Raw genomic sequence first — 15044 nt, forward strand, 5'->3', positions numbered from 1 at the left:
TGTAGGGATGCTGTTCTACAGACATGGGTTTGGGATGTTTGGATGAAGGAGGCTTTTCCTTAGTCCTGACTAATGTGAGGCTGGACCACCAAAGTCAAGCACACTCTGGTCTGGGTTAACATTTCTTTGTGGGAAGTAGATAGTAAATACCATGGATGCTAGCCATTCTTCTGTCCCTCCCTAGATCATTCCAGAGTGATCTGAACTTAGCAAATGTTCTCCATTCAACACTATTAGCAATTCCCATAAAAAAGATTTAATAAACACGTGGGTATTTTTCTATGACAAAACACTCAAAATCCAGACGCATTTCTTCATCATACATACCCCATCCTTTACCCAGGTACCATCATCACTACCTAGTTTGGAACTAAGCCACTAGAGCTATTCAGGAACAGAGCTTTGAAGTCGATAGTCCACATTCAGCCATAGAGTGGGCCTCGGAAGGCTGCCTTGGTTCTGTGTTTGACAGTCTGAGTTTTAGTTAAAGGTGGGCCGTAGGAGGTATAGATTCTTTTGTGTTCCACTGAGCAATGTAGGAAGCACAGACATGGTTAAGTCTGCCTGAATCAAAACATGATGAAGGAAGCCCAGCTCAAACACTGCTTGGCATAACAACCAGAAAAGTTGATCAGCTTGTATTCTCTTTCTCAAATGTCTGTCTCACTGTAATTTTCAGCTCCAGGAAATTCTTTTATTTTTCTTGAGCTGTAATTTTATCAGGGGCTCACATCATTCAGTACTGCAATTTGGCTGTTAGGAGACTGGAAGGACAGAAGCATCTGTTCTTCTAGCCCTGAGCCCCACTGGGTTTCCCCTCAAGCCCATCTTAAGTGAATGACAGGCTGTATGGCTTGCAGCATTGTCAGAGTCTGTGCCTTGTTTGACTACTACTACTTGAGAACAGACATTCTGTTAACTCACTAGAAATCATTCTTTAGTCATAGTAGAATCAGCTAACTGCCCTAGACCCTAGGAAATGCCACTGTTTCATTCAGAATGTGTCAGATGCAATCAGTCCATCTGAAACACAGTCCAAGTCTAGCCTGAGCACCAGCCCCAGCCTCAAATGCCACAGACTGTAATCACAATTTGAGTGCATGCTAGGGACAGAGAAAGTGACCCAGTGCTAATTGAAATGGCTAAAGAAAATAGAAATCAGTCATACTTTCTGTGCTTTGAGAAGTAGGTCATTCTCCCTTTCTCGGGAGGTATAAATATAGGGTTTTCAAGGCCTTAATCATAGTGATGTTTACCAATTTTTAAGAAGATTATCATCATGTTTCGCTATTAATGATGCTCTTGCAATTTGAACCCCAGGAAGTAAAACAGGAAGGAACTCATCTCTAATACATGCCATTCTTGGCTGTGCTGAAATGGTCTCTCATCCCTTATTAACCTCATAGGTCCCCTAAAGTTAAAGATACTGTCTTAAGAAAGCCGTCGTCCATTATGACAGTGTAAAAACCTAGTTGTCCTAAAGAGATATTAACCAAAGTAAAAGAATAGCCCACAAGTATGCTATTACTGACTTCCATTTCCTTCAGAGGAAACTGAGACACTCTCTGCTGTCTCTTGTCTTTTGGGACACGCATGCCACTTGACATGTGTATTGACATTGTGCTGCTTCTGAAGTACATGGCAGAGAATAAAATCAGAAAATGGGTCAGCACACAGGGCCTAGGGGCAGACAAGACACCTTGCCTGTTTTTGATTTGAGAATAGTTGGAATGTTTATCTTTTTGCATTTTAAATGGCTAAATATACCAAAAGGACTTGTGATACATAAAAGTTACATCAAACAGAAATATTAATACTCATTATATTGTATGGAGATAAAGCCACACTCACATATGTGTGTGCTGTCAATGGGATGTAACAGAGATAAGAAGGTTTTCATAGCCTGAAAAACTCTCTACTGGGCCTGCTTTTCATTTGTTAAACATGGATGGATCTTGCCCACTGCTTTGTCTACTTTTCATAGAGACATTCACTGACAAAGATTAAATACAACCTGGAAATTAACCAGGAGAGACACTTCTGAAGGCTGATGAGGGGGTGGACTATCAATTTAGGGTCAGCAGAGCCCATGTGAAAGAAATGCCTTGAGCTAAATTTCATTCAGAAAGTGTCTGATGGAATCAGTCAGCCTGAAACCCGCAGAAGCACAGAAAGGCTGGGGAGTGGGAGCAACTGCTGGGACTAAGCAACATGCATACAGTAGTTCATAACGCTTCGTTTCCTCCCTTCCCCTTTTCCTTCCTCCCTTCCTCCTTCCCTCTCTTCCTTTCTTCCTTCTTTCCATCTTTTCTTCCTTTCTTCCCTCCCTCCCTTCCTTCTTCATTCCTTCCTTCCTTCTTCCTTCTTTCCTTTCTTCCTTCTTTCCCATCTTTCCTTCCTCCCTCCCTCATTCTTCCCTTTCTTCCTTTATTTATTTCTTTCTTCTTTTCTTCCTTCCTCCCTCCCTTCTTCTTCCCTTCCTTCCTTCATTCTTTCTTCCTTCCTTCCTCTTTCTTTCCTTCTCTTTCTTTCTTTACTTCTCTTTCTTTCTTTACTTCTCTTTCTTTCTTTCTTTCTTTCTTTCTTTCTCTCTCTCTCTCTCTCTTTCTTCCTGTCTTTCCTTCTTCTTTTCTTTCTTTTTTCTTGACTCAGTTTCATTATATAGCCCTGGCTGCACAGGAACTTGATATGCAGACTAGGCTAGCCTCTAAATCCAGGAGTTCAGGACCCTAAGACAATTTTCTGCATACAGTTGAACATCCTAATACTGAAGAAATATCATTGATAATCCGAGGCATGGAGGAACAACTGCCATGGGGGAGGAGGTTAATAAAGATATTACAATTACCTAAGCAAGTGATTAGGAATTTCTTAGGTCTGGTAGAAAGCTACCACAATGAAAAGGTAGCTTTTCATCAGATGACATGAAGATCACTGTGGAGTCAATTGGAAGCAGTTTCAGCTTGGATTTAGGGTCTCTCAGCTGATGTCACTTCCTGAAGGGTGAGACATCAGAAGATGGTTAAAGGAGAGAGAGATCATGGATTCTTCTTGATTGTTTATCATTATCAGAATTTCTGGGGAATCTAGGGAATGTGGCCAGCAAGCATTTGGAATTAATAGTTTGTAGCTGAAGACAGACTTTGGAGGAAGAGATTTCTATGTGGTAGTTGAGACCAGTGACTATGAAGAAAATGATTTGGGCAGGATGAGCTGAAGTTTCAGGAGCACAGAAAGATGGAAAGGGCAGACTATCATGGCCCGAGTGGGAAAGGTAAGCTATGGAGGAGTGGGGATTGGGTAATCCAACCTGCAATCATTCCGGGTAAGGAGAGCATTCCGATGTGGCAGTGTGGGAATGCACAGACACAGCAGCAGCAGGAAAGGGGCACAAGAGAGCTCGGAGTGTATGTTCCCAAGTCTTGGCTGACAGAGGATGCAGTTAAAAAACGGTGCAATCTAAAGGGAATGTAGACTTGAGAAAGATGTCTCTCCTTGGGTGGCATATTGTAAAGGTAGAGTTAATTGCAAATGGCTGGCAAGGGGACATGATTGTTGGAACTCAGAAGAGTTAAAACCCAACCTTAGAGAGAGACCTGAATGTGTCTGCGATATTGTGAAATATGAAGAGGTCATGAAAGAAGATAAATCAGCTTAGGAAGAGAACGAAGAAATTAGACCACATGACAATGAGGCCAAACTCTTGCAAGTAGACCCAATTGTCCTCATTCAGAAAGACACGGGAAAAGCCGCTTCCTGTGCCTCTCAAACCCACAAACTCTTCTTCCAGACTGATCCCTAGAACTTTGTGGATTTCTTAGCTTTGTCCTATTTTGAGATACAATTCTCACTCAAGAGAATGTGATCATCACCTTTCTTCAAATGATGGCTGGGACCTTGGAGGCAGAAAGGGAGACGAGCACAGGCTTTGCTTCATCAGGGACCAAGGGGAATAACATAGAAATGCCAATGTTGTGTGTTCTCACAAATCCTTCTAAATACATAGACAAGATTTTTGAAAAGATCCTCAGTGATTTCTGAAGTCAGACTTTCTAGTATCTATGCACATGACGTGTAAGCCCTTTGTGTCAGTGTTCATATTTGACCTTCACAACAAACTGTAAGGTGGGGGACTGTTATCATTCTCAGGACAGACAGCAGTTAGCTCATGATTGTGGTCACACAGATTGCAAACAAAATCTAAGGCTTGAATTTTGTTGCTCCAGAGTGTCTGCAGAAAGACTAAGAATACTTATGTGGCAATTAATTGTATTGACTATTTGAAAATCCATTATTTAATGTTAAATTGCATAATTTACAAAATGTATTGTCTATTTAATAGGAAACCATGTAAATAATGAAGAGATGGAACAAGGAATAAGTATTAAGATTGGAAAGGCCAATTTTAAATAAGAAAATACTTCTTAAAATCCCCAAAAATATAAATGTATGTGTATACAAGTATATATATTTTTTATTAAATCCCCAAAGATATATATATATATATATGTGTGTGTGTGTATGTGTGTGTGTGTGTGTGTATACAAGTATATGAATATATATATATACACTTTAATATATAAAATATATATCTTTATATATAAAATATTTATCTTTATGCATAAATATATATCTGCATATATATCTTTACCCATTCATTTATTTATAATTAAACAAAAAGTATGCACTAGTAAAAAGTAGAAGACATGATAATCTATCCAGTAAGCTCTTTGTTACTCTTTTGTTTAACAAAAATCAGTTTTATAAAGAATCACATGTGGTTTGGAGAGAAGGTTCACTGGGTAAAGGGGTTTCCAGTAGAGGTCTGATGAACTGGGTATGATATCTGGAACTCACAAAAGATGAAAGAAAAGAACACATCAACCTTACAAACACACACACACACACACACACACACACACACACACACACACTCATTCACTCACTCACTCCTACCTCATCTTGAAATTTCTAAAGTCTCTTTTGCTGAGAGAATTATTTTACTCTCCTCTTATTTGCTGTATCATGGATTTATAACCTGCAGCAGTGTCTGGCCTTGGAGGAATGTTCTATGACTATGACCCTATCAGTAGCAGGTTTGTGCTCCAAGGCTAGTAACTGAGTGATCAAAGGAGTCTCTAACTACCAAGGAATAATGATGATGATGATGATGACGATGATGATGATGATGATGATGATGATGATGATGATGATGATGATGATGATGATTGGTGAATTGACTTCTCAGGCAGCAAGGTTGAGCTGAATAGGCAGCTTGTTTTCCTTTCTCTGCCTTTTCCCTAGAAACCAGGGAGAGGAACACATACTGTTCCTGGGGCTTTCATACTAGCACTGTCATTTTTAAGCATCTTGCTTTCATAGCTGTTTTGATTCAGCCAAGTATTTGGTGACCAGGTTGACAGGAGGATGGTGGAAGAGAGTGTGCAGTTTCTTGACTAAGTACGAATCCCATGTGACTCTTTTTGTCACCAATGATCCCTCTGTTTATGCCCCTTTTCCTTGAAGGCAAAGCCCACTGTCATAGAATATGGGCAACGGCAACCCCTTAAGCTTTGTTCAAATCTAGTTTTGAATCACACCATTGAGTTCCTCAGCCAGCGTTTTAAAATACTACTCTAATGTTTGAAGGAACTACAGTCAAGGTTTTAAGCACATCAACTGAGTTCATTCTTGTCAAGCATTCTGGAGATGCCACTAGTGCCTGCTTTTCTTTCTCCCATTCCCTGGAATTCAGCAAGGACAAACTGAGTTTTTACCCTATGCCAAGAAATGGAGTAGGAATAACATCTTCCTAAAGGAGAAAAGAAGGCAGGGCTCCGACAGGCTAGGAATGCAGGGCAGATTAGGAACCACATTGTTTACACAATGTGTGATTACAGTGTGAGAGATTAACAGTACAGATCTGTCCTCGGGGAGGTGGAGATGATAAGAAGGGAAGAGAAGCTGGCAGATTGTGTTTAGTGAGAAAAGGGGGTAGAATCTGGCCTGCAGTATGAGAAAATCCATCCATGTTTGCTAAGCAGGCAAAGGAGACAATGCTCATCTATTGGAACAGTGATGGGTAGACAAGATTACGTTTAACCTCTATGTATAACAGTGATGGGTAGACAGGAATATGTTTAACCTCTATCTATAACAGTGATGGGTAGACAAGATGATGTTTAACCTCTATCTATAACAGTGATGGGTAGACAGGAATACGTTTAACCTCTATCTATAACAGTGATGGGTAGACAAGAATACGTTTAACCTCTATCTATAACAGTGATGGGTAGACAAGATTACGTTTAACCTCTATGTATAACAGTGATGGGTAGACAGGAATATGTTTAACCTCTATCTATAACAGTGATGGGTAGACAAGATGATGTTTAACCTCTATCTATAACAGTGATGGGTAGACAGGAATACGTTTAACCTCTATCTATAACAGTGATGGGTAGACAAGATGATGTTTAACCTCTATCTATAACAGTGATGGGTAGACAAGATTACATTTAACCTCTATCTATAACAGCGATGGGTAGACAAGATTACGTTTAACCTCTATCTATTTTGGGAAAGGGTCTGCTTCACTCAGGTCAGCCAGTGGAAGTTGGATTCTGCATCAAGGTGGGCTTCACAACCTGGTGTGATCAATCCTGGAAACTCAGCATGACGGTGGTCCTCCCATGTACCTGTAAGGAAGGCAGATCTCACAGAAGATAAGGACAGTGCCATATAACAGACAAGAAGTTTATGTAGTAGACTCTGAAAAACTCCATCCATCCTTCATCCAGCATGATTAGGATCTCTGATCGTGTAATGTTCACTCCTTGATATATACAATTATCTACATTAAGGGTGTGGTGGCTTTTTGAACAGCTAATCTAGAAATTAGCCAGTGTCTGTGCCAAGGCTGTTTTGTTTTTTCTTTATCATAGCAGAATTCTTTGTAGTTACCAGTTGTCTCCTACACAGGGTTCTCCTGCCAGGGGTAATGGTGAATCTGTGCTTGCTGTTGGTTATTAAAACCATCACAGTACTCTCTCATAGGCTGTAGATAATTCTAAGAGAAGTAAAAGGTTTCTAGGAGTCACATTCTTCAACAGGAAAATCAGCACATCTTTTGTGTATTAAAAATGTGTTTATATTGGCTATTTCTTTATATAATTTATTTATGCATGGATATCACAGTACACCCATTTATGATTAGCACCTTGTGGTTTACAAAGCCCTCATCTGACATCAATTTATAACTATTTTGTGGTGGTGTATACATTGTTTGATTTCATTTCACTTTGACATTTGGCTATTTTGCATTTTTATGTTTTTAGCCTTCATGTATAGTTCTGTTCAGCAACACAAATGTTGTGAACCATAGACAAATAACTGACTTATCATTATTTCTTCAAGACACTTGTCCAACACAGTGATGCCTTTTCAGCAACTGCTTCTACACTCATCTACATTTCTCTAAGCACTGGGATCTCAGTTTGTGAAACAGTGCTAGGAGGGCAAATGCATATTGTGGCATTTCACATTTTTTTTTATTATGAGTGAGGGCAGAAGAGAGGGTGAGCTCAATGCACACAGGACTATGAACCTTCAAAGGTAGAGGACATCTCTTTCCACTTACATGGCCCTGAGGATTGAACTCAGGTGATCTGGCATCTGCAACAAGCATTCTACCCACTAAGCACCACTCCAGCCTCTCATGGGATTTTAGCAACATTTATCACCATCAGGGATATAGTGGACTATAGTTCCATTTTGAGTGTTTTCATCCTTCATGCATAGTTCACTACAGCAATAGAAAACTTTACATTTGACCATTTTGCACATGGACCTTTGAAAACAACAACAGGATTATTTTCACCAAATCCTGCCAAAAATAAAGGCATCAAAAGTGAGGCCAACTAGAGACATCATCTCCAAACTGCTCTACCAGGTAAGGAATAGACAGATTCAAAGCTTCAGGCTGCTTTTAGAGCCACTGACTCTTCAGATTGGCATACTTTGTTGTTGTTGTTGTTTTTAGGTAGAGTATTCTCACATATAATGCATGCCAACTACAGTTTCCCCTCCCTCCACTCTTTCCAGATCTCACAGCTTACCTTTCCCCAGATTCTTTCCCCTTTCATCTCCGTTCTAAGAGACAATAACCAAACATGCATGTATGTGTGTGCGTGCACACACACAGACACACACATATACACACAGACAGCAAAAGCCCTCACATTGGACAAGGCAACATAACAAGAGAACCCACAACAGCATAAACAGTCCCAAATAGGTGAAAGCTACAACACACACAGAGAAGACCTGGTTCAGATGCCCACAGGTCCTGTTTTTGCCACTTAACAACATTTGAACCCACACCCATGCTTGCAAATGAACATGTACACACTCACACATACTGGGGTAGTGACATCTTGGCAAGGAAAAAGGGAGAATTGAAACTAGAAATTTTAGGGACTCTCGATCAAAATTTCCTTGGGCCAGATCTCAGCTGCACTTCCCAGCCTTTCCCAAGAGCATTTGGTTTGAGCAGAGCAGGACTGTGCGCAGGGATTTCTCTGTTTGATGGCTGGACTTCCTGGGAAAGGAGAGATGAGTATAACTTATGCAGTAACTAGGCAAAGTATTCACAGCTCGTGATATTGCCTTCCAAAAAGACTCTGATATCTACTTTTCTATGAAGGAGATTGGTGTGGGCAGGGACATGGGTGTGTCTGACTACTACTATTTTGGTACGGAATGTTCCATGATGACTCATGTGCTGTACTGGAAATTTCTAGGTCCTGATGCTGTACTCAGAGGCAAGGTTTTGGAGATGTGATTGGATGCAGGGGCTCAGACCTACTCAGCTAACTGTCATGAATTATCACTTGATGGTCATATGGAAGGTGACATTATGGAAGGTGACAGAAACTAGGAAGTAGCACTCTACCACCTGAATGCCATGAGGTCATCTGCTGAATTTTTCCACCCCTGGGCCATGGCGTCTTCCTTCAGTTTAAGTCCAAATAAGTGGAGCCAGATGGCCATTGACAGGAACTCTTGAAACTGAGAGCCAAACAATAATTTTCTTCATTAAGTCGTCTTTCCCAGGGATTCTGTTTTAGAATAAACAGGATCTTATCAGTATCATTGAAGCACAGAGGTGCTTATAACAGCAACAAATTATATAATGTCTCTGAAATCACAGCCTCCAGTATTTGATTTACTTAAATTTTAAAGATGGTAATAGTTTCTCTATAATATCATGCTCAGGTTATATGCTATAACAAAATACTAGAGGCTGGACTGTTCAAACAGCAAACATTTGTTGTGCTTCTGGAGGTCCGATAATTTAATGTACATCCATTCTTCATATCCCATAGTGCCTTCAAGATGGCCATCTCCTTGTTATTTTGTCACACTGCTTTACCTGGCTGTGGGCAATGGGTAAGAGGGAGGCATGGAAGAGGGAGGGACAGAGAAAGGGGTGTTTAGCCAAGGGGAATTGTAGTTAATATTATGTTTGATTATAAAACTTGAAAGCATCCCTCCATCCATTCCTTCCTCTTTCTGCTCTGTGGTATTGGGTACTAAACCAAGCTCACTGCAGCATACTTAGGCAAGAGTTTGACCACTGAAATACATCCCTAGCCCAATTCTTTGTTAATTACAACATTTTGGGTATGAAAGTAGATAGACAAAAATGTGGTGTGTGTGTGTGTGTGTATGTGTGTGTGTGTGTGTCTGTGTGTGTGTGTGTGTGTGTGTCTGTGTGTGTGTGTGTGTGTGTGTCTGTGTGTGTGTGTGTATGTGTGTGTGTGTGCGCACATGGCCAGACATATGACCATGTGAACACATGGACCTTGATAATCTCCTTCATCTCTTATACTCTGTTTCCAAGACAATTACAGGAAATATAATATTCTAAAATTTGGGAATGATTTTACTTACATAGAATTTTTATGTCAGTTAATCCCCAATCTGTTTAGGTTTGCTTTGATTTTTTCAGGATGATTTCTTAACAAAAAAGTTTCCTTGAATATCAATAATATTTTCAATGAAATATATTGGTAAGAAAAAAAAATAAATGCCTACCACACTCAATTATCATATTCATTTGGCATCCATGACATTGAATATAAAAAGTACCCTAAAATAGTTAAAATAAATGTTTTATAGAATTTTCACTGTATTTCTCTACAAGGTTAATGGCTCAAGTGAAATATAAATCGAGCTTCTTATTATGTGGCCTGAAATGTCATAAAGTTGTACCACTCATATAGTTCTTTAAAGTTTGGCTTTTCATCACAATGAGCTAGATTTGAATGAATCCTAAATCTTATGTAAGTTTGTGGTGGTCATGTTTTCCTGTAGCCACCAGGTCAAGTAGCATTTTCCACAGCTTCATCAAAATTAAAACAGTGAGGAAAAGTGCCTTGTGGGTAGCACAGGATATAGTCTGTTTAGAAAAACTCAATCTTCACAAGGCAAGGGCTAACTATGAAGGGTCATGGAAGAATAAACAAGGTCTACACATTATTTCTGATTCAATGTGATTGATAAGCAACCCATGAAGGTGGACAGACAAAAAGACGATGTCTTCTGATTGGGGCAGGGTAGTAATTTTGAGCACGCGGTCGTAAGAATATATTCCTAGAAAGTGACCATACCCTTTAGTAAATGATCTGATTTCTGGCCTTTCAAAGAAGTTTAGTGGAAAAAGAATAAAAGGCTGAAATTTGACGAGTTTTCGGTGATGAATCCACCACACAACTGTCATCACCACTGCACTCACTCCGCTTGAGCTGGCCTCAGACTGAAATTACTCTTTGATCAGTGTGAATGAGTTCTCCTATCACAGAAACTCATTGACTTTGTAATCAATAGTAATGTCTTATATAGTACCTAGTGCAGAGGAAAGCTGAGTGTCTCAGTATTGAGGAATTACAATCTATGTTTAAACTCCTCTTCTCAATGCAAAGAGTGCATTTTAAGGAAGAAAAAAGAAAGACTAAAGCACTGGCCTCGATGAATTCTCAAAGTGTAATGATAGAACCAACAGTGAAAATCGAGTCATCTTGACTTACAATTCTGGCAGGTCCCTGTAAACAACTGGTCAGTTGGGTCAACCCCCTTCTTTCCTTTCCGAAAAAGAGCTTCAACATTGATATTACGCTAGGGTTATGATTGACAGAGCACATTTCCTCTGCTATTTTGAGACATAGTCTTGACCTCAGAGACCTCTTTATTTAACCAGGTCTCGCATGTTTTTAGCAAACCTGCAAAGTCTTTGCAAGCTGTTAAGTCACATATGCAAGAAAGCTACCTTCTCTTAGGCAGGTCATGCAAATAGACAAAATTCAGACTTTTCAAAGGAAAGATATTCATCTCCTGCTGGGCATTGTTTTAGCTGATAGATGTATAAAAGGGAGGGAGAGAGCAAGGAGGAAAGGAAGGAAGAAAAACAGAAGGGCAGAAGGAAGGAAGGGAGAGAGGAAAGAGTAATGTTCTCAGCCCAGGCATGTTCCCTCTCCCACTGAGCTGTTAGTAAATAAGTACTCTTTAAATTACTTATTCTTTCAGCATCAACATCACTGGGTTGACTGTACCCCTTCCTGTTACTACAATCCCCACTATTCTTTCTTCTATGAAGACTTTTTTCCCCCTTTATAGTCTACTCATTCCTTCTTTTTTAAAGTTAGGGTAGCAACCTCTTTGTTTTCCCCAAAGTCTTCAATACATGTTAGATTACTAGTAAATTATCTGTTATCATCTTGGGAAATTTGAATTTCTTGGGTGCCAAAAAAAAAAAATGTAGGGAATGATAGTTGACTATCTTTTTCCCTATTTCTCTTACTTTAACTATAATTCAAAGCACATTTGTAAGCCCCCCTCCTGACAACTAAGCTCATTTATCCATTGTCTCCTTACTACTGAAACCTAGAAAGTACTATTTTCACCATTTTATATATCAATCACCTATTCATAGTAAAAAAAAAATGTACAGTAATTTTCATTTTACTACGCTTATGAGAAACTTTCATCTCTCTCCACAGTGGCTTTGAGATTTTTATTATGAATCCCTGGTAATTTGAATGCCTTTGTCCTTTTATGTCACTGCTGTTGTCCCCTAGATCTACACACTCTAATCATCCACTCTTTTCAGGATGAAAGTTCAGATTGCTCAGGGCCATTTTGCAGTAAACACTTTAAGTCACATTTCCCTGTGCTTTGGGGCAGCTGTGACCCCAGAAGTTCAAGTGCTGTGAAGAGGTGTTCATCCTCAAAGCCATCATCCCTGACAGGGGTGCACCACTCCCATGCCATAATCCAACTGATGCAATGACTCTTCCTGGACCACTTTACTGACATCCAATGTCATTTAGCCCTCTTGCAGAACAAGAACACAGACATCCTTGTTCATTGGAAGGGTTGTCTCCTCCAGAGCCCCCTTTTGCTTCTGTGGACATCACAGGGTTACAGTCTCCTGGAGCACACGCTCAAATGCAAACCCATGGAAAATGTAAGCTGTGTGGTGGGCACAGCACAGGGAATGGTGATGGCTCATATTCTGCTGTGCCACATTTGGTTGACCGTTTAGCAGTTTATGGTCCCTGAGTTTCTCATACTGCCTCGATCATTACCCCGAGAGTTTGCTTCAGAGAAATTGTCAGACTCAGAACAGGGACTCTGCAGCCTTCCTGCTTGGGTTTGCTCCTTCCAGTTCTTGTGTTCCAGTGAGTTCTTTACAACATCTTCATAGCTTGGCTCTCCTGTTTGCAAAATGAGAAAAAAAAAAGTTTACTTCATAAAGCTGTGGTGGGAATTAAATGAGGTAATATATACAAAGTTATCAAGGAATTGAGGTGTTCAACAAGTCTTTGTGTGTCTGCTGGAAGTAAGAGAATACAATTTATATCTGTGCTGTGTCTGCTATTGCTTTACTATGGCTTTAAGAACAGTGGGAATGGTAGCGATCCTAAAACCTACCTCTTAGATTGTCAATCCAGTCTCAGTTCCCACCCTTTTGCCTGGTACACAGTTGTCACAATGTCAAGTTTAAAAATGAAGCTAGTGATGGAAAACAATGTAGACACTTCTGGGTATACTGTGAGCCAGACGATGGAAGGGACTTAAGTCAGTGACAGCCAAGCTCCTCACACACTAACCAATGATCTTTTAAAATGAGCACTTCTGCCTAGCATGGAGTAGTTTGCCATTAGCCACCCCATTACTCAGAATCTTGTATTCTCTGATAATGAGGAATGGGGATGAGGCTGCGTCTTAAATGCCTGACCTTTATGCAAGACAGTGTTTCGAACTTCAAACTATCAACTGTCATTTTCTTTCCTTGAATTTCAGGCCTCATTGTCCATGAAGGAGCTGCAGTTTACAGAGTGTTTAAGCGATGGCGGGCCGTTAACTTGCACTGGGATGTATTAAATTACGACAAAGCCACAGACATCGAAGAAAGCAGTCGAGGAGAGTCGTCCACAAGCAGGACTTTGTGGTTACCATTGTCGGCTCTGAGGAACAGGAACTTGGTCCACCCAACGCAACTGACCTCACCCCGGTTTCAGTGTGGCTATGTGCTATTACATCTCTTCAATCGGATGAGGGCCCATGAAGATGTGTCAGAAGATAATGGCTCCGGGGAGGTAGTGATGAGGGTGACATCTGTATGACAGATGTGCACTGCAGCAGAGCGTGGAACCCTGCACATTTTGGAATGTAATTGCAATGAATGGCAAAACCATAGCACTTCTAATTGTACATCCATGAACTTTTTAAAATCTATGCTTTTTATATGAACATTTCAATTGCAAATACATTTTTCTGAAGAAAAAAAAAAGGACTCCTTGTTTGATTGTGAGCTGTCACATCTTTTTAGTTACTGAAATTGCCATAGGTGTCATTTAACTCTACCTTGGCCAAAAGGATAATGAAAGAAATCATTATTTTTCTTTCTTATTTTAAGTACTTGTGTATCAATTTTTTGCTTCATGCACATTTCAGGTACAGAAAAATGGGTCAGTTCAGAATGCTGCAGACAGAATCCAGAGTGCCAGAGCCCCCCGGGTACTCCATGAAACTTCCTGGGGCATCTACCTGCACCTCCTCTCCATTAGAAAACCTGTAACAACAAACATTTGTCCCAAAGATTGCAGATTCTAGGCTGTGTGACTTGCTTTTCAACTTCCAAATCAGTACAGAGAGTGTCAAGGAGGAAGAAGGGCACGGTGAAAATGGCTAGGTTTCTGTCCATGTTCAGTGGACATCCCTCGTACACCTAGCCCGAAAAGGTCAGCTCACCAGTTGCTTCAGGCACTATAACCACAGAGACACAAAAGTAGCCTCTTCACATGGGCACAGCCATGCTATCCTCACTACCCAGTGTCTTGAGCTACCTTAATCAGATCATCCTTTTATAAAGAGCATATACACCTTCTTAACAGTCTAAATGCTACTCCACTGAATGAAATTCTGAGGAATATCTTAACCTACAAGCAGTAAAGATATTTTCCTCTGGATAAACTAGATTTTTTTTGAAAAGAGGAAAAACTTAAGCTTTCAGCTTCTAAGAAACAGGTTGCAAGGAATGGTAGCTGGCAATGATCTCCCGTCCATCCTTGTAATGAAATGACTGCCACATGTCCCAGGGCAATGACAAAATGTACGAGGAGGTAGGCAGGCAGACTTAGAAGTGAGTGTTATGCCTTCTGGTAACAAGTTGAAGTTGACAGACAGATTTAAAGGCTTATGAAACAAAACATTCTGTATTCTGCTTTCTAAAAAGAATGCTGATGTCATTGACAACATTATTTATTGTTTGTGTTGGCAAGTATGACTCTAGGCAGTCTGTAGGAAATTCTCCTTATTTTGCAAATTCTATTTCTTTCCAGTTACAATTTTTGGTCAAAAACAATGCAAACCGGACAGTTGTCACAAAGCCACGTATGGAGAAGGACTCCACCTGTTTAGAGGCAGAGCCAGGAAGAGAAGTTATCAGAACACTGTTTCAAACCGAGGTTGTTTCAGTC

The 15044-nt window shown here is 40.2% G+C and overlaps 1 protein-coding gene across 1 annotated transcript in view; it reads left to right on the forward strand.

Annotated features, from left to right (window-relative positions):
- MARCHF11 (membrane associated ring-CH-type finger 11) overlaps positions 1-13688 on the forward strand; it is a gene marked incomplete at both ends in the record, with an annotated part of 93762 nt that extends 80074 nt beyond the window's left edge. The window contains one exon of the mRNA XM_080933684.1: positions 13366-13688. Within this exon, the coding sequence (XP_080789810.1) occupies positions 13366-13688 (323 nt within the window). The remainder of the gene's footprint in view (positions 1-13365) is intronic.
- Between the last annotated feature and the right edge of the window lie 1356 nt (positions 13689-15044).

Source organism: Micromys minutus (genome assembly GCF_963924665.1).
Source record: "Micromys minutus genome assembly, chromosome: 20".
Taxonomy (NCBI): Eukaryota; Metazoa; Chordata; class Mammalia; order Rodentia; family Muridae; genus Micromys; species Micromys minutus.